The sequence below is a fragment of the Lissotriton vulgaris genome, chromosome 7 (genome assembly GCF_964263255.1).
Source record: "Lissotriton vulgaris chromosome 7, aLisVul1.2, whole genome shotgun sequence".
Taxonomy (NCBI): domain Eukaryota; kingdom Metazoa; phylum Chordata; class Amphibia; order Caudata; family Salamandridae; genus Lissotriton; species Lissotriton vulgaris.
The window spans coordinates 88,376,120-88,400,338 of record NC_141695.1 but is presented as its reverse complement, the minus strand read 5'-3'; the positions used below and the strand labels follow the sequence as shown (position 1 = coordinate 88,400,338).

The following is a 24,219-nucleotide window of genomic DNA, read 5'->3' as shown; positions in this document are numbered from 1 at the left end:
ATACAGCGTCATAGAAAAAGAGATGCTGGCAGTCGTGTGGGCAATGACGAGGTTCAGGCAATTCCTGTGGGGCACACGGTTCCAGTTGAAAACGGATCACAAGCCTTTACTGAAGGTTCTAACATCCAGTGGACATGCCAGCGCCACGCCCAGGATCTCAAAGATGACCCTGAAACTACTAGAATTCAGGTACGATGTAGAATACATCCCAGGCAGCCGGAACAGAGTGGCAGACTACTTAAGCAGGGCGGCGGCCATGGAACAGAGTGAGGAAGACCAAGCAGGGATGGAAGAGCTGGTGGCACTCACGGAGGACCAAGAAAGAGTCATCGGAAATCAGGAGTGGAAAGAAGCATATGACGAAGACCAGACCATAATGGAGGTGAAATCATACATCACAAAAGGCTGGCCGGACAAGAGACAGACCAGCGAGGACCTTAAACCATACTACGAGATCAGGGAAGAGTTGTCGATGGACGACCAAGGAGTGTTCGTGTACAGGGGAGATAAGATCATCCCCCCAGCAACCATCATTCCCAAGTTACTAAGCATGCTCCACGAAGGCCACTTCGGAATAGGGAAGATGAAGTTGAGGACCAAGCAAAACTACTGGTGGCCAGGTATGGACCTACGAGCTGAGAGACACGTCAGAGACTGCTTACAGTGCCATGGTGCAGATAAGACACTTAAACTGTTATTTTTATTTATTTTATTTATTTATTTATGCAATTTTATATAGCGCGGACTTTACCCGAAGGCGTCAGAGCGCTTTACAACAGGAACAGAAATGATACAAACTGAGAACATTACACGAACAGCAGATTGCAAAAGCATACGTTACGTTACATAAGGTAAAGTGATAATTGTGAGCAAACAAAAACACATGAGGTAGTAAAAATTGTGAGCAACCAAAAATACATGAGGTAGACAAGGTAAAAGTGACACTTGTGAGCAAACAAAATACATGAGGTAGTAAAAATGTGAGCTACCACAAATACATGAGGTAGTAAAAAGTGCACAGGAGGAAAAAGTGACAAGTGTGCAGGCTACAAGAGAAAATAGAGTATAATTTGAGGTATAATACTGCAATATATGCTAGACACTCAAGCACAAAAACAAACGTTACGTAGGTGAAGGTGGCACTTGTGCAAGTACCAGCACTAGGAAAATTTGACCCCCCGCAGAATCCGTGGGAAGAGTTGTCGGTGGATATCCTGGGCCCGATTCTGGATGACCAAGGGGTTCAAAAATATGTGTGCGTCCTCATTGATAGATATTCAAAATGGCCAGAGGTGAAAGTGGATGAGACGATGGATACAGAGACTATCATAAGGTTCCTGTCTGACACTTTCGTGAGAGAGGGCATCCCCAAGTCCATCCTGAGTGATAACGGACCCCAATTCACCTCAGACAAATGGAGCAACTTTATGCAAAGGAATGGTATCCTAGTCAAACATACCCCAATCTACCATCCGGCCGGAAATGGGCTGGTAGAACGATTTAACAGAGTAGTGATGGGGTCGGTGCAAGCAGCCATCTCCAGCAACAAAGACTGGGAAAAGGAGATACGGCACATGGTGTGGGCGTACAGAATCACCCCCACAGGGACAGGGTATAGCCCCTTCCAAATACTGAGGGGTCGTGAGCCATTCACTCGGGACAACCGTGTATGGAAAGAGAGAACCATAACGAGCAAATGGTCCCTAGCAGTGGTGCAAGCCAATTTGGAAAAGGCACAGGCCATCTATGCAAGACACTACAACAACCGCAGAAATGTGAAAGAGACTGAATTAGAAAGAGGCGAATGGGTGCGAGTAAAGTTGGCTATGCTACAAAGAAAGGGAGACAGCAAGTACAGTAAGCCTATGCAGGTCAAAGAGGTGTATGACAGAGCGGCTCTGTTAAGCGACGGAAATGTGTGGTCCCAGGATCGCATGGCAAGATGCAACAGAGTTTTACGATGGAGCCAAGGCGGAGCAGATCTAGAAGATGTGGAGGAAAGCAACGTTGAGCAGGAACAAGCGGATGTGGAGTTGGATGAGAGAAGAGAAGATCAGCATGGAGAGAGAACTGGCGACGGCAGCCAGGGAGCTGCGAAGGAAAGAGACATGAGGAGACAAGAAGAGGGAGCGGTTACGCTTAGAAGTGGAAGGGGTGACGTAGAGACTCAGGAGAAGGAGACTCCGTCCACCCCGGTGAGACTGACCCGGAGGGGAAGAGCAGTGGTGATACCGACAAGGTTTCAAGACTTTGATATGGACAGCGGACTGTAAGTTAAACGTTTCATTGTTTGGAAAAAGGGGAGATATGTAGTGTGGCGTTCTAGCAGTTGCACGTCACGCCGTGACGTGACGTGCCGGCGGCCATGTTGGCGGCTGCGCGCGCATCAGAGAATCAGATACCGACAAGGTTTCGAGACTTTGATATGGACAGCGGACTGTAAGTTAAACGGTTCATTGTTTGGAAAAAGGGGAGATATGTAGTGTGGCGTTCTAGCAGTTGCACGTCACGCCGTGACGTGACGTGCCGGTGGCCATGTTGGCGGCTGCGCGCGCATCAGAGAATCAGAGGCGCGAAAGACGAGACCGAGTGCGCACCGGCTCTGCGCTCTTTAGGGAACAAATATAAATAAATAAGAGTGACCCTTTACCATGTGTCGTGTATCATTGGGGCAACCTTCAATCATTACAGAAAGTACTGTGAATATGCACTTTGTTTTAGAATTGTATTACACATAGTATAACATAGGCTGCCAAAAAATGTGCAGAAATTGTTTTCATTATAAAGCAAGTATCAAAATTCCATTTCAGTGGCTTCACGGCAGATATCTTTTCAGAGCTCCTAACAGCTCAAAGGGGTAACATTTCTGATATCTATTTTCATGCGCCTCATTGCTCGGAATTGCCTTTGAGAAAATGTCACTCTAAGGGTCACGCATTTGGCAGTTGAACATCACTCATAAGTGTACTGAAACCAAGCAAACGTCACAAATTGGCAATCTGAAACGGTGGCAGCAACGACGAGAATTTGTGAAGAACTGAACATTTACCTCAGTCCAGTGCAACCTAATGGAAATTAAACCTGGATGTTTTGCTCTTTATTTGTGTTTGTTATTTCCTGCTTCGGGTCAGACAGTTGGCGCTCCTTCCTTCGCCCAGCTTCCGGTTGCTCTCGAGGCGGCCTTGTCCTCGGGCTGCACGCGGCCGCTTCCTGACGTGCGACGCACGGCGGCGTGGCGTGCGGCGCGCAATGCGTGCGCCTTTGCCTGCCCTGCGGCCGCGCTCCTTCCTGGTGACGAAGGCCGGCGCATGGGTCTGCTGTTTGTTTTCAAGTGGGACCGGCGGGCTAGGTGTGACCAGCCGAGAGCGAGTCCCCCGACGGACGGCGGCGGCCTGTGCCTCAGAGGCGGGATGGGCACTCTCCAGGAGGACGTCAAGACGGTGCTCTTCATGACGCACGTGCACCTGCTGGTGGAAATGGCGCTGGACATGCAGCGGGGCTTGAACAGCTTGATGACCCATTGGCAGCCGGTGCCCGAGTGCATGACCCACTGCCTGCGGAGATGCATGCCGCGCTACCTCTGGCACGAGCAATACTACCTGGTCAGGGGCTGGGTGGATGAGCAGCAGGGACACCTCGACTGCCTCTTCCACCACCTGGGCATCCTGCTGGTGGAGCACCGGCGGGCCCAGGGCAAGAAGCGCGACGGGCTGCACAAGTATCTCTGCCAAATCAGGCCCCAGAGGCACGGTGTGGACTCCAAGTGGCTCAACTACTACGCCATGGCCGAGCAACTCAACGTTAATGTAGAAGAAGTGCTGAATGACGTGGGCGCCTTCCCCAAGGATCGTCCGGAGATGTTGCAGAAAGAGGTGTGCACCCTGAGTCAGAAGCTAGATGATATCTCGCCCCAGCTGCAAAGTGACATACATTCAGCCCGGGCTAAAACAACATGCCTTAGCCAAGCAGCAGTCACCGCAGCGAGCGCTCATGCAAAGTGCCATCCAGGTGCTCTTCCTCTGGGTTTCAAGGATTCGTTAAAGGCAAGAAAGAGCAAGCTTTGGCAAAGTTATTAGGGGTTGCTGCCGTACAGCGGATGCGCGCGCTCCCAGCACACCTTTCAACTTTACTATGCTTCATAGCACTCCTTAATGCCATTCATTAGTGGACCTGGAATCTCAAGTTTGACATATGCCAGTTGCCAGGGATTAGATGGTTCAACGCAGGGTTTGTCATTATGGAGGCCCAATCATATTAAGAGAAGATACAGCCTTAGTTCCTGTACAACCGCTACAGCATATGTGGAGTCTGGGTGACCAACCCTGCCATTAATACTCATATGGTATTCACTAAATCACCATACACATCCAGATCTATACAACTGTCTTAGGGACAGGAAACAGTATAAGTACATCTTCCCTCCTTCCTTCATTCTTAATAAAATATGTGTCTTTCGAGAGCAGAGGTGTTCAAATCTTAGGGCACTCCCACCTGGAGGTCTGTGGCTCTGTTTCCCAGGGGTGGTTTAGGGGGAACACGCCTCACTAATTTTTAATTGTAAATGAAGATGCCTTGGAAGCATAACTTTTGTTTATTTGTCACGCTTCCTGGCTGTCTTCACAGTTGAAGTGCATTAAAAAAGTATGCCACCTGTGATCCTGAGCATTATGCTGGGGATGATAAAAAGCACAACTAAAAAGAGTAAAACATTCTGCAAGTATTTTGTTGTTTTTTTATACCTTCAGCTAACTGCATTTAAAGTAACATATAATTCTTAAATGAAAAATAAATGCTAATTAGACTAATCAGTGGGAAATACACTGTTTTATGTTAGAGACCACTGGAGCCTGGAAGTAATTATTCTTGGATGGCATCGTCTGGAATAGTGGTGTGTATTTATACTGTCATAAAGTCCCAACCTGTGACAGAAAGCCTTGTGAATACTAAAGTAATTTTATAATTGAATTGCACACAATATAAGATAGGCTTTCACAAAATGATTTAGCATTTAAGATAAAACAAGTCCTTTCAAAGGATACAGTTTAGTATTAGGTAATCAGACTGTAACTAGTACAAACGTTTTTATAAGCCTGTTTAAATGCCACTTTCCTAAATACACCTTCCCATTACCTCTCAAAAAGAGTACATCTTTGTCACAGTGATCCTTCAAGTGACTCAATCAATTAAAGCCTACACTTGATGGCAAGCAACCTTTACATTTTTAAAGGCCTGTTTCTTCTTTACATTGCTGTCCCTCTGCTTCTCTGCATAAAACCCCTCACTAACCCACCTAAACTTTTACCAAGAGGCACCTCAAGGTCCCTATTAGCTATGTAGGGGTGGTAGATTGTAACAAAAAGTTAGGGTACTGTTTTAATAATATTTTAAAAGGATAGGCACTTCGGCCTCCAAAATTCCTGTTTGCTTCATCCTCTACATGCAGATATTCTTTCAGGCATATCGAGGGGGCATGGAGTAGGTTAGCAAGCTCGTATTCATATGCTGAGCCCATATCATCTGTACACATAGAGCCTCAGAGTAATAGCCGTGGATAAAGTAGAAAGGACTGGACTGGACATGGACTGTCTCCAAGAGATTGCCAGGAAGAATGGGTGCAATTTGAGGTTAATTTTTTAGTTTACAAATGGACAGAAAGTTTCCTCAGAGAGATGCCATGAGGAAGGTAGTGAGAAATGCAGGCTCATTATTACTATTTATATAAAGGGCCATCACTACCATTAGTATAGCAGGCGCACTGGCACTGGGGCAGTTGTATGAGGGACCACCGTATCACCATTATGGCTGTTTTACTAGCAGAAATGGGTGTCTAGGGGCCATTTTCCTTACTAGTATTTAGATCTTGGTTACTCTTGCTGTGCAAGGACCAGTTCTCGCAGCGGGACAGTGTGTAGAAGATATGTTTTTTGTTCTCCTTTTTAGGTCTCGCCTAGGCAGCTCTTGGGGTGTCTCTTAGAGACATGCAGTAGTCAGGTATGGACTTTAAGCTCCACCCATTTTCTGCCCAACTTTTCCATTGGTTCCTGTTATTGTCCTTCATAAATGGTGCCTTTTGATTACTCAAAAGGCTTAGTTTTCCCTCCTCAGCACCTCATTTTCTCCCATTGTTACTTCCCGGGAGGACTGCCGTTACATGTGTTGGTACGCTGTATGTTTTAATTACAGTATGTGAGCACTATTTTCTTAAATTACTTTCTCCTGCCTGACTCTCCTGCAGCTGCCTCCTTCTTGGGCTCTTTTCTCCCTGCACCCCCAGGGCGCTGCTGATATTCATCCGCCTGTTCCTCTTCCAGTCTGTGTATATCCACATTCTGCACTCTTACCCCCCCATTCCACCAGCTATTCTTTCTGCCCCCTTGTTTCTACTCAGCTCCTTGCTCCATGATTTCCTTTGCGACCTTCCACCCTCACTAAGTCTTCCTAGTAGCTCTCATTTCCCCCGCCCTCCTTCCTTGTGTGTACATGCTTTTTGTGCAGCAGGAACACATTAGTCTCCCTCTCAGTGAGAGATGTAGACTGCAGAGAACAGATGCGTTATTCTCCTTTAGGGTGTTTAATAAATCACGCCTCCGTGTTCTCACAGTCAGTGCTGCAATATGGGCGGTTACTTCATGGTGTTCTTCGTGCGGAAGGGTTTGGATTTTCCATTGAACAATTTAAATTGCAATAGTTAGAGCATAGGCAAAATTTTATTTAATTAATAAATATTATTTTTACTTATTAATATTGCCTTTCATAAACGTGGCTTGGTTTACATATTTCATGAGCGCTGCAATAATTAGGGTAAAATGCATCTGTATCTTTGTTGTAAAAATAATGCATGCTCTTCAATACTGATATTTATATTTGTGACAAATACTTAAGGGTTTAGCAAAGTTTGCAGGTCGTATTCTTATATTTGAAGTAGTACAAGATGGCCACAACCATGAATCACGCTGTATGTAGCAGTTTCTATCTGCAACCTTAATACTTCCCAATAGGCCGGGCCTGGAGCATGTGCTGCTTGTGGCTTACACTGGAGTGGACTCAATGGTGCAGTGGGTGTAGAGTCTGTTCAGCAGCGGCACAGACAGTGGGAGGATGTGCTGCTATTGGCCTGCCCCAAGTGCCTAGTCCGCTCTGCTGCCAGAGTCGGGACATGTGTCCATCACATGGTTGTGTGCTGCTCTGCCTGGTGCTGTTCTGTGTATTCGCCTGCCCGGGGATGCAGTTTTGGGACGGGCAGAGGAGCAGGGTCTCGGGTAAGGAGCTTGTGCAGGGGTTTGGCTGCAGTACCCCAAAACCTCATGTGACAGTGCTGCACCTGTATAACGCCTGACAGGTGGACTTTTGAATCTATTGACATTATACTTGATACATCGTGAGAAACCCTGACTGTAACCACCGAACTGTTGCCTCCTTGTGCGAGCCTCTAAATTCTTAACTGTCTTATTTTCATCAGTGGAATTACTGCCCTTGTCTTCCTTAAGCTTTGGTAAATGATATCCCCTGTTCTTGTGCTACTACCAAAACCACCTTCATTCAGGTCACATAAACACAAATGCCCTGCACTTGGCATTCATTGGATTTATGACACTGCTTCTAGAACCGCAGACATCTCCTGTGTAAAGCCTGTACTTCCAAAACTGGTGACTGCCTATAGGGGACCTGCCATAAAAATGCCTTTTTAGGATGTAGTTCTTTTATACCTCCTTTTGCCTGGTTGTAGCGCTGTACTTAACACGTAAACCTAACATTTTACTTAATAGTTTTTCCTTTTTTAAATACTTGTGGAATAGAAAAAGGTGCTTGACAAATTCATAAATACAGTCTTCCTTTACAAGAGTAACAAATCAGTAGTAACACTATGACGGTCCTGAGGGTTTCTTTAGCAGTGGTAGGAAAATGTGTGTTTCTCTGGGAAGGTCGGGGAAGAGGTGGAGGCATACAGAATGGATGTGAGCAAGACGCTGATGGGCGGCAGTCCTCTGGATTAGGCATGGTGGGGGCCGGTGTCCGATGGAGCTCCTTAGTGGATGCTCTTCAAGGAGTGATGACGGGCCATGTGCTTATCATTGTTCTTTACCCTCATAGGAGCGTCGAACGTTCAGCGCCCAGTGCTGAACGTTCGAAGAACGAATGCTGGCCCGTCGGCCAACGGTCGTGCGCAGCACTGGCAAGGTAGTGCTCGCGACGACCGTTGGCCGACGGCAGCACTTAAGGGGTTAAATAGGATCGGGAGGTCTTTGGCAAGCTCTGTCAGGTGATTTATTTGCTGAAAAACTAAGAGAAAGTGTTGCAGAGGTCAAGCGAGGGGGTGATTGAGTTGGAAGCGGCTGGTGATGAGGTGAAATCTTTCACAATGGCAAAGATTTCTTTGATTCTATTGATGCTGGCATCGATACGGTGTGCCAGAACAGAGCGTTTGGTAGTACAGTTCATTTGCTGGTATCTTCTTAGGGCAGATTTACATGTGCACCTGTCTGTATTGTCCCAGCTCACTCTCCATTATGGCTCCTGAGTGTCGTACAGCATGCCCCAGATCTATGTGGCATGCAAGTGTGGAGTGTTTGTTGTGTAGGTGGTTGCAGGACTGTGAGTGTGAGAGAGTGGGTTACTATCAGTCCAGTGAGTGTTGGGCATGGGTAAGTTCATGAAAACTTACAGGAAGTGCAGTAGAATTATCTCTTGAGTTGTATGGTCCAGCGAGGCAGCAGCATGTGGAAAGGTCGCTGGGCTTGAGGGTGTGGAGAGCCGCAGTGTGGGTGCGGTGGGAGGGGGAAGGGTCAGCTTTCCTGGCAGTTGGCACAGTCTAGGCGCAGATGGCCTTGCCTCTGGTATGCCAGTGGCATCCACACTGTGGCAGCTATTAAATAAGTCCTGGGAGAGGAAAGGATTGATGTCCCTTCCTGTGAAGATGGATGATGGGAAATCCAGTGATCTCACTTCCTGTGCAGACGAATGACTGAGTAGTATTCACCGACTTGGCTGTTACTTATGGCATCCCCACTGGTTCACTTCACTTGATGATGACTTTTTGAGGTATCATTTAGCTCCTACTGCAGTACACAAAGAATCAGAGCGGCACTTTTTCTTGTTTCATAACGAAGTGTAAACTTAACATTTGGAGATTCATTTTACCCTTATTCTGCAGTTTGAAGACTTTACTACACAGTTTGACATTTGAGCGTAATGATCTGAGGTTGGTTTATAAGAATGTTGGCTCTGTAGAGACCTAAATCGTTCACAGGGTCTGTTTTTGATGGCAGTTATTTTTGCTGGAATGGTTGCACTACATAGCCTCTTGACATCCTTATGAAACATTAACGGAAATAAACTTGTCTTCGAAAACAGCCGTTGTTTTAACCAACGATTCAGAATCGTCCTTTGGACAGTAAAAGTTCATTAGTGCCTTGAATTTAATAGAGCTCTTATGTGCAGTTATATTGGCTGAAGACCTTAAATTCAGACCACCTGTTTGTCACTTACTGTAGCCCATCACAAGGTATGGAGGCATCATTGCACAGTGGATTGTCTGTTGTTTGGTAGATTCTTAAGAGCACAGCATTTTGTTTTCTGTTGGAGGGCATTGATGACCAAGACTATTTCAGTACATATCCTGCTTAATGTTTTTTGCAAAGTGGTCATTTAGTCTCATTCACATGGCTTTTGTAAGCAGTATACATTGGTCAGCTCTTAATCAGCTACACAGGTTCAGGGGGCCGCATTTAGCTTGGTTAATCTTGTGGGTTTCTGTAATGCTGCTTTCTCCTTCCCCACCCTAGATAAATGTTGGTGCTATTCACTCTTCCCAAGGAACTCGCAGGAGGAAGTGAAGTTGATTGTATCAGTAAGTGGAAGGTAACAAACATTCCAAGTATAAGTAACTCATGTTGTGATTGCCCCGAGTATCACTGTTTCCGTGCAACCACCAATAAGTCCCGATTCTATATGTATGATGACTTGACTCATACTTAATGCTGAAAGCTTAATGTCCGCCTTTAGTTCTGTGATTTGTTTTGTTGGGAAGACATACACAAGCTCTCTGACCTGGTTGTCTTGACCCTGCAATGACCCTGGAGGACAGTAGCCACTACAGTGAGTAACTTTGTTTTAGGCTTTTCTTCAGAATGTTTTTCTTTAATTAACCTTTCTCCTTTTTTTTCACAGAGTGTAATTATTGTTGCTGCCATGTAGCCCTACGTTCATTTCGTTATGCAGCTCTGGGCTTCCTTATTTTGATTGTGCTAGTTATTACAGGTAAGATTATTCTGCAATAACCAGTTATTTATTCTGCTCTTGCTGTTAATTAGTATGCTAAAAGGGACATGCAATATATTTAATTTCCCAACTTCCCTTTCTTCTCTCTTCAACAATCCTTATTCACAAATGTGCTTGAAGAAATGTTGACGTATTATTACAAAGACCATATTGCATCACAGATAATAAAAGTGGCCCTATTGTGAGTTCAATGCAGTGCTCTATGTGTCCCTTTCATGTATACTCACAAGAATGTAAGCTCGTTGCTGGTCAAGTTTGGTGAAAATCTTAGCTGTTGTGCCCTGATTCAGCAGGATTCAAATGAGAGGGTATAGATTACGGTTTCTGATTAGAATGGTAATTAGATCTCTGTAAGTGATGCATAGCAAATACCCTCATTCACTTTGGATACAAAATACATTGGGACATAAGCAGGTGAGATAAAATACCTAATAAAGCCTCTAAACGGGGTTTGCTTAAGTATTGTCTTAACATCCATTAAGGGATCTATTCTTCCATGAGGGATGAGTTCTTCCAGCATCAACTCAAGAATTAGTTCAGGGGTGTTGAATTTTATAAAATATCTACCTATCCACCGAACACTATCCTTCATAGATCTACGTCTCATGTAAAACAATCCACACTGCCCTCCTTCCTTATTGTGTGGAGTTTCATATTATAAGAATGAAGCACGGTTTAGTGGGATTCCTTTATGACAGATATACATACATTTACCTTATTCATCAATATGTATCAGATGCACATATGGGCCACTCCTTTTAATGATGTGATGTTTTATTATATCATCTTAATACTCTAATTTACTAGACATTAGTGCAGGTGGCAAAGTGCAAAAAAGTGACAAGCGTGTTATGTATGTGCATGTATCCACAAATGGTAACAGAGATGCCACATCAATTATCCATCAACAAAATTCAATTTAGATTTTTGCATTTTTGTTTAAAAAGTTTATCAATGACAGCGCTGTGATTGTGTCAATGTTTGACTATGTAATGAATCTGCAGGTCTTTTCAGAACAAGGCTGTCTGTCTAGTAGCCTATAATTACAGAGAAGAGGGCTCTTTGAACAGTTTGCACAAGCTTCTAAATTGTAGATTGTACTAGGTAGACAACATACCTCTTACAGTTTTGAGGCTAATAAGGCTCTGATTTTGCCACTTTTCAGCAAATCTACTCATAGGCTCAAGGCGTCATTTCATGACTGAAATCCGTGTGCCTCTTTGCACACCCACACACTTACATGTTTAAAGTCATTTAGAAAATCCTCTCCCTTCTTTTCCCACATTGGAAAAGGTTGTACTTTTACTCCTGACAATGACAGAAGTAAAATATTTTCCAGGGTATGGAAAGAAGGGGGTGTAGTTAAAGAGATTTGCCGTCACTCAGTAGATTTTCACACAAGCAAAAGTATGCTTGTATATGTGCCTGGGTGAATGGAATATACAACTTGTTTTGTAGGAGTAGACTTTCCAGGCCTAAATCTGTGGACATACATGTAGTAGCGCACTTTTGTGACTTTATTAATTCACTTCAAAAGCTTCTTTGGGGGTACACTACCCAGCTAGACTGCCAAGACCACATGGGACTCACTCCCCCATCCGGCAATGTGCTAGCAAGTGTAGGTGCAGTCTCTGCTCCAGAGGGGTGGGCCTCTCATCATCGTTCTATAAGAGCACTTCATTTCCACAGTGCGAAACACTGCAAAAGCTTCTTTGGGAGTACATTAGCCCACCGGACTGCCAAGACCCCAGGGAAAAAACTCCTCCATCCAGCAACGAGCCAGGAGGCGCAGGTGCAGTACCTGCTCCATGGGGCGGTAACTCTCATTATCACACTATAAGTGCTCTGCATTTCCATATCGCAGGACACTTCTAAAGCTTATTTTGAGGTATATTACCCCTCTGGACTGCCAGGACCCCAGGAGACTCCCTCTCCCATCTGGCAATACGCCAGGAGGCGCAAGTGCAGGCTCTTCTCCAGAAGGTGGTCCTCTCATCATCGCTCTATAACCGCTCTGCATTTCCACAGTGTGGGTTGTGCCTTGGCGAAGGCCAGGGCAAGGGCAGCTTCAGGAAGAGGCAGGCCTGGGACACCCCATTAGTTTTCTTTGTTTGTGACTCTAGAGTTTGGATCATGCTGCGGGCACCGCTTTCTCCTAATCAAAGTACTGTTCTATAACGCAGATTCCATATTCAGTTTTACAAGAGGAGAACTGTTCACTCTAGGAACCACTGACTTGACACAGGCCAAATCAATATTGTCGTCCTCCGGGCCCTCATTTTATTCTTGTGTATTTGGGAGTGGAGAGGACGGGAGGAAGTGAATCCTTATGAGCTCTGTGTTATTTAATTATGGGGAAAGCAGAATGTTTAGGTCATGCATGTCGTTATTACAAGTTAAACCCTTGTTAGTGGTGGGCAGGCTTGATGTAATTGTTGTATATTCATTCCGATTTTATTGTCCGTGAGTTAGGGGTTGCCCTCACCCTTATAATATTTAAAAGGAAGGCAGTGGAAGGGATTTATGTGTTATCTAAAGCTAAAAAGAAAACACTATCCTTAGCAACAGGCAACTGCGTAAATAGACAGATTGACAATCTCCTATCCGAATGTGAGGACATTATTAATCCCAACAATTCCTCTAACAGTAATACTACTACACCCATTACAGTGGACTAAGTGCATACCGTAAATGTTTAGCAAACCTCTGGTGTGTGTTGAAACGCAGCCTAGAGAGAGAGGATACTGCTCTATGGAGGCTGACAGTGAGAGGCCCCTGTCTGGATTTAATGATAAAGTAATTGAGTGCCGTAATCGCTTATCGATCTCTGCCCCGACGCTGTTTTAAACCAGGGGTCTCGAAAGGAGGTGACTTGCTCCTCCAGTTTGGAGTGTTTCTCTATTTTCCGTAGCATGATGGTGTGTGATTGGGGACTTGAGGGACCGGATTTCAGCTTTGAGGAATGCTGTGACGAGTTATAAAGGGAGGAAACGTGGGAAGAAAAAGCCCTAACCTTCCTAGGTGCAATCCAATGGAGGGAAGTGAACCGGTGGGTAAACCTAGTGACAACAGAAATGAGGAGCCCCACCTTCCATCCCATACTGTCCTAACCCAACAGACCCCGTTGGCTAACATTACAAATTTGACCAAGTTCCCCTCTGTCCCTTCCCCCTGTCTTAAGTAACAGCTCTGGGTGTGTGGGATATAAGTCTGCTTTTTCCAGGATAGGACCCATAAGGAGGTAGAAGAGATAAAGAGTAAATTGGAGACCAAGACCTAGACCTATGGGTTTTAGCAAATCCCCCATGGAGGGCTCTCATATGGTGCAGCCCAGAGGGATAGTGCAACATGTGTTATATTTTCAGAAACACGTAGGGCAGCATTAGAGTGCAATTTACCATACCCAGATTCCCAAGTTGACTGTGGGTGCCAGGTAATACCCCGAATCACTTATACGCAAAGTCCCATACTTGTTCTGAGAGGTTTGTCACTGCTACTCTAATATCAGGACTGACATCCTACATGTGGAACGGCGCTCCAACCCTGAGGAACAATACAACATGGTGAAGGTTAGCGTTTCTCATAAGACCATAGTTGATGTTCTTATGGCTATAGATTCACCTACTGTTCCCCAAGCAAATACCCGCTTTTTGATCAAATACCATGCCCAGCAGTTGATAATAGTCTGGACTTAGGTGGAGTCCCTCACCCAGAGGGGGATGCTCATAGTGGTACTCCTAGGGATCTTCCTTGACTGTGCTCTGATATAAATTGTGTGTCAGCTAAAGGCTGTGTGTTATGAGTAGTGGGCAGGATGTTCTCGAGAATAATAATCTTGTTGGTGAGAAGATTACTGGAGATCATTTTACTGTCAATAGAATGTAGCAGGGATCTCTACACTGCTTCCCGAGCTGGAATGGGGCCATTTTGTAGAGTCCCATGACATCTGTCTCTTCCAAGAGTCAGATTTCTGACCCTCCTTTCACTGGAGTGGGTTCACCTCCTTTAGTGTTAATGCAGTTCAGGGGGAAATGGGCAGACCCTCAGGGGTCTAGGGAGTTTTTTCGAAACAGCTCTGCAGTGTAAAAAATGGTAAATTCCCATTGATTCCCTTGGCGTTTTGCCAGTTGGGCTGGCACTCCTATCAGGGCTGTCCCTAAAAAAATGTTTTTTTACAATCGAGCCAGAATAGGTAGTGCAGAGACTAGGGTTTTTAATGTGTTGGAGCAATCTTAATCAGAATCCACCGGGGAATGGTTCACTCCCGGTGGCTCGAAACTTAGGGCCAGATGTAGGAAGCCAAATAGCGACGGCAAATGCAAAAATTTGCTGAATTTCTGCCTTTGCGATCACAATTTGGCTTTGAGCAATGTAGGGAAGATTAAACCTACATGCAAAATAAGGAATCGCAAAAATTGTGATTCCTTATTTTGCAATTGCATTTAAGGAATTGCAAATTGCGATTCCTTAAATGCAATGTAAGCAGCATAAAAGAAAGTGCCCTTTAGCCTTAAGGAATAGCTAATTACCACTAACTTCAAGTTGGCGGTAATTAGTGATTTCCTTTTAAAAAGCACTTTTGCTTTTTTAAAAGTGCCATGTGGCACACATTCATGCCCTTAGGGCATGTATGTGCTCCACATGTGCACACATGCACATTTCAGGGGTGCAGCAGGGTGTCCTTTTGGAACCCTTGCCCCTTGAAATTGACTTCGGAATTTGCGAGTGCCTCTTGTTACTCGCAAATTGCGGGTGCAAAACCTATTCATTTCTATGGGCCAAGAGGCCTATAGGAATGAATAGGATTTGCACCCGGAATGAATGGGATGGTATTCCCTGATTGAGAATCTCAATTTGCGATTGGCAATTAAGGAATATCAAGGAATCGCAAATATTTTTGCGATTTCTACCTACTTTCAATTTAGCGAGTCCTTCACAGCGGTTCGGTAAAAATCACTATGAAGGACTCGCTAAATTGAATTTACCTACATCTTGCCCTTAATCACCACGTTTGGACCAATTATAGGTACTCCCTCTGACCTGACATTGGACTGGGACAAACAGTGGTGCATTCCGTAATTAGATTGACCTGGTGTGAGGTGGACCCCTATAGTAGCCCAAGTACTAGCACTAACGCTTAACTGTGATCTTCAAGCTACAAATGGTAGAACTCCCTGTGACCAGTTAGGTAAATTGACATTTAACAGGCCGGGCCACCTCAGTAGAATTGACTGTTTCTTGGTTAATGTGAAGCTTTGGCCAGCTGTTTCTGACCCACTTTAGTAAGTTGTATACAAACAAGAGTATTGTTGAGGAAGAAGCTAGGATGTCTTTAGTCAATATTGATTTGGATAATTCGAGCACCCTTGTGTTTACATTAAAAGAGACTTTGGCAGCAATTGATTCTTGCATTTCTGCATGTGGCCCATGTCCCAGTAGGATCCCTAATGACCCGTATAAAGCTAACTTGCAAGTATGAGGTCCATGTATAAACATCTTATCCAGTGCCAGCCTCTCCAGAATGTGCACTGCCATGTCATGGAAACTAGCTGGGTTCCTCCCATAAGAAGGGTGAACGGGCAATCTCAGGGAACTACAGACATATCAGCCTGATCGATTCCATACAAAAAAAATCTGCAAACAAATGCTGTCACACCTACAGGATTGGATCATTTTAAATTTGTTATTTTTATTTGTTGATTTTTTCAATAGAGTACAGTAGATCATAGATAAACAAACAATCAACCAAGATATTGCACATTACATATCATCAAATGGATATGAATCACTTATGCTTTGTTACACAGTTTCATATCAGTATCAATTGTTCAAACGTCTAGGCAATAGAATATGATACATATGATTTGGCTCCTCTGTTGGGAGTGTCTTAGGCAAGTTTATTGGTGTCTGTCCCTTCTTTGTTCTTTCTCCATTGAATGATGGCTTATTGTCACAGAGTATAGTTGTGTGCGTGTTCTTAATTGTGAACATTAGTCAGTAGATTTAAATAGTTAATTAATGGTAACTAAATGTTTGAAGCGAGATGAAGTCGGAAGTATGTGACAAGTTGGTCCTTGCAGTTAATTAGGTCAGTTAGCCATTCCTTGAATTTTGGGGCACGTCCCCTGCCCCACCTGAATGCCAGTCTGCATTTAGCGAGTAGTAGTCCCAATGAGACAAACCTTCTGCATGATCGCGGTTCGTCCGCTGTGTATCCCTAGAGCGTTATTATGGGGGTGTCTGTCATTTTGGCTAGTGCCTCCAATACCTCATCCCAGTATTTACTGATTAGAGGACAATGCCACTCTAGGTGCAAGAAATTCACTCCTTCCCGCCAACATCTTAAACAACGGTCGTCTTCCCTTAGCTTAAACTTATGCAGCCTGATTGGGGTATAGTAAATTATATTAAAAAACTTGAAATGGGTGAGGCAAAATCTGCTGCTTGCAGTGACGGTCTCTGCAAGCAGCAGTACGTCCATTGCTTGTCTGTAAGGGGTTCCCCTAAGTCTGCATCCCAGCACGCCCTAGCTCCATGTGCTCAGTCAGTGCTGTCCGGTAGATTTCAAAGACCGCATGGGCCAGTCCCTCTAGTTTTAGTGTTGCGTGGAGGGTCTTGAGGGTTGGAGGTTCAGCCGGGAAACCAGGGATATTGGCTCGGATCTCGTGTCTGAGTCTAATATATAAAAATACCTTTAATGGTGTGGTCTCATTCCCAATCAGTAGTTTCTGCTGGCTTTTAAATTGCACCTCTTGGTAGAGATCTCCCCACACCTTGAGGTCACGTTTGCCGAACATTTCCCGGCAAGCAACCTCTTGAGTGACTAGCGTCTTGGGCAGATGCGATAGTGTCATGAGAGGAGTATAATACTGGTTTACCTAGTATGTTGAACAATCTCTACCATTCTAATTGGTACAGCTAACCATGTGGTGTTTGACCTCTTTGCCAGGAACCGTAGTTCCAAGGAAGGAATTTAACGGCGTGAGCCACATGTATCCCTGTTCGATAGCCAATTGCGGCATATAGGGGGGTGGATCCAATAGTAGGCGTAGTGCGCCTGCGCACTAAGATAATATAATCCATGTCCAGAGCTTCAAACCTTTAGGTTTACATACATAAAAGGTCATACAGAAATGCACAGTCAACAGTAGGGTGGAGCTTAGCAGTTTGCTAATTGTATTAAAAATACCCTGACAGTTACAAACTAAGATGTGTGAACAGTTACAGTTTCCTCTGCGCATGTGCTCAGTAGCAGAGCCTAAATATAGTCTGTCTATTGAGCAGAGTACAAGAGCAAACAACAGAAAGGAAGGACAGAGCACATGGTGAGCACGTGGCAGACAAGATAGCTGCCGAATACAAGATGGCTTCAGCTAAATGCTAACCCCGATCACTGCCAAATTACAATAGACACCCCTTTTAGCATTAGCTGAAGACATTCGTTTATTTGGGGTAATCTAGATCCACATCTTGTACATTAATGTTCATTATTTCAGTAATTTCTTTATTTAGCATGTGTTGGGCTTTTTATTCTGCAACATTTTGCTTAGCAGGTGTACAGGCAGAAATGTAGTTGGGCCACATTGTATACATACACAGCATGTAAATAGTATCACTAGTATTACACATAGGATGGCCAACAGCTTCCAGCCCCAAGCAACAATCAACATCCAAAACCAGCCAGCAAAAGTCCAAGTGCGAGCCTCTGGGTGAATTTCAGCAGCAATCTTATGCAGTTTAGAGATTCCATCAAACACTGAAGGAGAGTGATCTGGAATGTAGACGCAGCAGCTACTACCGATGATGCTACATGCACCATCTGAAACAGCCAGAACCACATCTAAAAGAATACGATTTTGGAGTGCTACAATTCTTGCAACTTGCAGTTCTTCTGTAATGTTCCCAAGTACCATAGCTGTCTGATTGGTAACAGCTTCCACAAGTCAATCATCTTATCTTCCTGCTGTTTAATACAGCACCCACAAAGAAAAACAAGCCCAAGTTGAAATCAGCATATTGTTGCAAGGTGGTGTCAGCCTGGTCCACCTCATCAGTATTTATTGTTCTCTTGTATCTGTTCTTAGAAATGTCATTATATAATTTAAAGTCCTTATGATACGATGCAGGTGCCAGAAACACAGAGGGCAAAAGAAAGGACACATAGCATACTCTAGACCATCCAACAAGTAGTTGGTAATATCCCTTGTTACCGCAGACAAAGTAGTTATTATGTGAGGATATAAATTACTGTTATTGGCACCTTCAATAGTCAGAACCACAGTACACTCACTGCTCCCCACTGGAATTCTCCCAACACTACCTATACACAAGTCTGCTTTAGCTCTGGTAACAGAAATCACAAATTGTCCATTGTTCTTAATAGTTCTCATATTTTGAAAAACATATGGCATGGAAGTATTCTCAGGTCGATACTCCTCCCATTCCCATTTAGTCCCTTCACTCCGAGGATAACCTTCTTCATCTGGATAGCATACTTTATTGAGATGATAATTAATCCTTCCTACTGTCATCCTTGAAATGTTTGCTTTTGCAGAAGCAAACAAAAGCGCGAACCAGGCTTGGCAAGAACCATTATGCGAGAAAGGAAGAGGAATGAAAGGTGAGCAGGTATCATCCCACAAACCTAACAGTCAGAAGTATTTGTGGTATTGTGAGTGTGATGCAGCATTTAAATAAACATGTTGTTCAGGTAGGATTGTCGATGCTTCTACTCATGGTAGGGAAGATTGAAGTAATGATGTTCAGCTGCTACTGGAGTATGGCAATCAGCAGTTGCCGAGCAGGAGCCACTTTCTCTGCAAACCAAGTTGTCACTGCTACAGCTATCATAGCAACAACAAATCCTACAGCACAAATGTTTTTTTTTATTACAGATCTTAGCAATAGTTGATCTCCCTGCAGACATGATCACTTCATTGTTGAAACAATCGTTGGAGTTTTAAAATCCTGGGCAGCCGTTGGTTTCTTCACCGAGGTTCAAGACAGGTGTCACTATGTAGGACTGACCCCCCCCCCCCCCTTGCCACATCAGCGCCGTTTCACAAACCCAGGACGGTAGCTCAACCAGTCTTTTTCAACAATGCAGACTCTTTCCTCGGTCTCAGTTGGTACTCCAGGGATCGTGTGGTCAGGGAAGACTTCCTCAGATTCAGGTGAAATGGCGTGGCCCTTCTCCGTATCTAGAATCTCTCGATGATCAGTAAGCACAGCAGGTTCCACCAAGGTGGGCAGCAACACTCCCTTGCAGTGAGTACTATGGACCCAGTTCTTCCTGTTTGTCACTCGAACCGCTGTCCTTGTAGCGAGGAGCACCTGCTCCGGTCCTCGCTACCTGGGCTGCAAGCTGTTCGACGTCTCAAAGATTTTTACCATCACATGGTCACCGGGCCGGAGTTCATGGGCCTCACCTGTGGACCTGTCAGGAAGAGCTTCTCGAATCTGTTGATGAATCGAAAGTCAACTGTGCTAAATAGTCACTCATCAAAACACATGGTACATCATGTATGGGGCGTGGTTTAGGAACTTCCCAAATGTTCATCGGTCTCCCAAATACCATTTCAGATTCAGGTGAAATGGCGTGGCCCTTCTCCGTATCTAGAATCTCGCGATGATCAGTCAGCACAGCAGGTTCCACCAAGGTAGGCAGCAACACTCCCTTGCAGTGATTACTATGGACCCAGTTCTTCCTGTTCGTCACTCGAGCCGCTGTCCTTGTAGCGAGGAGCACCTGCTCCGGTCCTCGCCACCTGGGCTGCAAGCTGTTCGACGTCTAAAAGATTTTTACCATCACATGGTCACCGGGCCGGAGTTCATTGGCCTCACCTGTGGACCTGTCAGGAAGAGCTTCTCAAATCTGTTGATGAATAGAAAGCCAACTGCCAGTCAACTGTGCTAAATAGTCACTCATCAAAACACATGGTTCATCATGTATGGGGCGTGGTTTAGGAACTCCCCAAATGTTCATCGGTCTCCCAAATACCACTGCATATGGTGTAAGTCCAGATCGTGAATGCGGCACCGATCTAATGGACAACAATGCCAAGGGTAACGCATCAGGCCATTTCAAAGACGTGGAAGCCAGTATTTTCGCTAATTTCAATTTCAAAGTAGCGTTATACCTCTCCACCAATCCTGCTGATTGTGGGTGGCAGACTGCATAGAACTTCTGTTTGATTCCTAATCCTTTCAGGACATACTCAACAACTTGCCCAATAAAATGAGGTTCGTTGTCACTCCACAAAAGTTTGCAAACACCAAATGTATGGAAGAATTCCTTTAAAAGCACCTTTGCTGTAGTAAGAGCCGTATTATCCTTGGTAGGATATGCCTCCATCCATTTACTGAAGGCACATACCACCACTAGAACATGCTTCAAGTTATTGCAACGTTTAAGTTGGATGTAATCCATTTGCAAAACTGCAAAAGGTGCAGTTGGTGTAGCAAACCCTCCTGTAGGAGTCTGTGTCCCTTTACCAGGATTGTACTGCCAACAGATCAAACAGGACTGTACTATTCTCTTAGCTGTACTGGCAATTTCTGGATGCTCCCAAACTTGCCGAAGCAGTTTCGTAATTGCTAAAGCTCCAACATGTGCCATCTGAACCATAGGCTGTAAATAGGCTATAGGCAGTTTCCACTTATTCATCTCTTTACTGCGCCAACAGCCCTCATCATCCAACATTCCGTCTTTAGATCATTGATCTGGTTCTTCCACAGAAGCAGATCTCTGTATGTCTAGCACTTCTTGTCTAACATCATGCCTAACGTTCAGCTTGTGACTTTACTACATACATCGAAGTAGTGTTTCGCTGCATCGTAGTTTCAAGGGCTATGTGATATGCAAAGGCATTGCTTTGTCCTGTCTTGTCAGTCACTTTCTTGTGTGCGCTACACTTAACAATAGCTATTTTCTTCGGATATGTAAGTGCAGTCAAAAGATTATGCACTAGTTCTCCGTGCATTATCTGCATCCCGTGGGTTGTAAGAAAGCCTCTTTCCTTCCAATGTAGGCCAAAATCATGTGCCACTCCAAAAGCATAGCGGCTATTTGTATAGATGTTCACACGCAAGTCAGTGCTAAGTTCAAACGAGCGTGTCAAAGCTGTTAGCTCAGCTGCTTGAGCTGACTTCTGTGGTATACGAGCTGTCTCCACTACTGTCTGAAGTGTCGTAATTGCATATGCAGCTGACGTTGTGCCATCTGGTATCTTCAAACAAGACCCATTAACCCACAGTTCCCCATCTACATCTAAAAGGGGCGTATCTTGCAAATCGACGCGACCCTTTATCTGTTCCTCAGTAAGAAATATACAATTGTGAGACTCCTGTGACTGAGTCTGAGTCGCTGGATATGGCAACAAAGTATATGGGTTCAGAGTTGCACACCTCTTCAGGGTAATGTGAGGGGCCAACAGTGTCAATTTGTATCCTGTCAATCGAGCACTAGTCAGGTGTTGCGTCTTTATTTGGTTCAGAGGGGCATCAACCGCATGGGTTACTAGCACCAATAATTTATGTGACAAAACTATCCCTTCACTCTGATGTATGGACACAGCTGCTGCTGCAACTGAACGGAAACACCCAGGCAATTCGCAAGCAACGGGATCAAGAACAGCTGAAAAATATGCACAGGGACGCTGTTTATCACCATATGTCTGTACTAAGACTGACAATGCACACCCATCTTTCTCATGTTCATAGAGTGTAAAATGCTTCGTGTAATCTGGAGTACCTAACATTTGTGCAGAGCAAAGAGCTTGACGTAACTGACAAAAAGCATTCTGGCATTCAGTCGTCCATGGAAGGGGCATTCGAGTGTCGTTGGTCAAAAGCGCTAACAAGGGTTTAACAATGTGTGAAAAACCTAATATCCATTGACTACAAAAGGAAGACCAATGAATGCACAAACATCTTTCTGAGTAGAAGGCACTGGTGTATCTAAAATTGCTTGAATGCGATCTGGTGTAAGTGCACGTCCCTCTTTAGACAGAAGGTGACCTAAGTAGGTAACCTTCGGTCTACAATATTGCAATTTCTTCTGTGACACTTTGTGGTGGTGTGAAGCTAGAAAGGAAAGCAAAGACAAAATACATTTTTCACACTGTTCAGGCGTATCGGCTGCCAACAAGATGTCATTGACATATTGTATGAGAGCTACTTCTTCAGGCAAAGTGAAAGAATCAAGTTGTCTTTCCAATGCTTGACTGTAAATACTAGGACTCTCAGTATACCTTTGAGGAATTCTACAAAATCTGTATGATGGATTATTCAAAGTGAAGCCGAACAAATTCCGGCTGTCAGGATGAATAGGAATCGAAAAGAAAGCGTTCTTCATGTCAATCACAGTGAATGTAGTTGCTGTCTGAAGAACTAAAGTAAGAAGTGTCGTTATGTCAGAAACCACGGGCTATTGTGGAACTACAATCTTATTAACTTCTCGCAAATCAATGATGAATCAATAAATCCTAGTGCCAGTGTCTTTTTTCAAAATGGGAAGAATAGGACTGTTGCAAATATTGTAAGGAACTTCTTCCACAACCCCCACTTTAAATAAATCATTGACAATGCGTACAAGTGCTCCTTCGCCTTCTTGAGAAATTGTGTATTGAGGCAAACGTGGCAATGAAGTGCCCTCCTTGACACTAATATGTACTGGTGGAATAACCATTTGCCCTACATTGGTGTCTGAAGTAGCCCACAAAGTACTAGGGAGTGAAGCTAATGCAATGTCCTCTTTAACAAGACAGGATCTCTCAATCACGGGTTAGTTGTTATTCAAAATAACACGTACACCTTCTGGAGAACATCGTATCATAGCCCTGAAATACTTAAGCATATCAAGACCCACAAAATTGTCCGGAGAAAGCAAAAAATGGACATGGAGCAGTAAATATATCAACATGCAACGCAAGTGGTTGTGACAGTGGGCTAAGGGAAGGTGTTCCATTGTAACCTATCGTTGTAATGGTTAAGCCAGACAGATGGAGCCCTTGGAACCAATTGTTTGGATATGGCGCTATGAGTAGCTCCTTTATCAACCAGAAACCGATCAATAGAACCCAAAACATGTGCTGTAACATAGGGACTCTTCTGATCTACTGGAACTTCAACTGATTCCTTACCCCATCCAAGGCAGTCCTATGCATAAGCAGAATCTTTCAAATCAGATGGTAAATATTCAGACATTTGATATTGATTCCGTCTATCGAAAGTGTTAAAACCATCCTATCCACGCATATTAGTATCAAACCTAGCACGATCGTCCGTGCTTCCTCCAGGTCCTGAATATCCTGAACGATTTCTCGTTTGTCCCCGTCCATGTGGATACTGTTAAGCACGCAGTGCCGGGCAATCGGCAACCCAATGTCCAAATTTCTTACAGTATGCACACTGGTGAGAAGACAAAGTCGGACAAGTATTAGGAGGAAAAGACCCACGTCCACCTCTATCGTTACCTCTAGAAGGTGGACCATACGCCTAAGCTAACATAACGTTCTTTTTTAACTCCTTAGTCTTCTTATCTTCATTACCCTTCGCTTCTAATTCCTGCCGTTCATAATACTGAGCCGTAGTCAAAAGAGAAACCGGAGAAGAGGTAGTCCATGAACTCTCACTGGCCTTTAGGCAACTAGCTATTCCTGGCAACAGTAAGTAAGTAAGTAATGTTTATTGTTGTTAGTTAAAACCATAACAATTTAAAACAAGTAGCAAAAGCGCAATTTTAAGATAAGCAGTTAAAAGCAGGAATTTAAGTATAAAATCATTTTGTTTCTTAAAAGTTCAATGCAGAAAGTTAGACCTCTTTTGCCCAGCTTCCGAGTCTTTTAACAAAGCTTTTTAAAGGCTTTAAGAAATTTGATCAGTCTGCCATGCAGTCGGGGGTCTGATGGGCTTAGGCAAGCCATTATTGCGGCTCTGCAG

The 24,219-nt window shown here is 44.3% G+C and overlaps 1 protein-coding gene across 1 annotated transcript in view; it reads left to right on the top strand.

Moving 5' to 3' along the window:
* The first annotated feature begins 3,308 nt into the window (after positions 1-3,308).
* LOC147700858 (uncharacterized) overlaps positions 3,309-24,219 on the top strand; it is a 642,530-nt gene continuing 621,619 nt past the window's right edge. Inside the window, exons 1-2 of the mRNA XM_086928515.1 lie at positions 3,309-4,008; positions 10,168-10,257. Of these exons, the coding sequence (XP_086784641.1) occupies positions 3,309-4,008; positions 10,168-10,257 (790 nt within the window). The remainder of the gene's footprint in view (positions 4,009-10,167; positions 10,258-24,219) is intronic.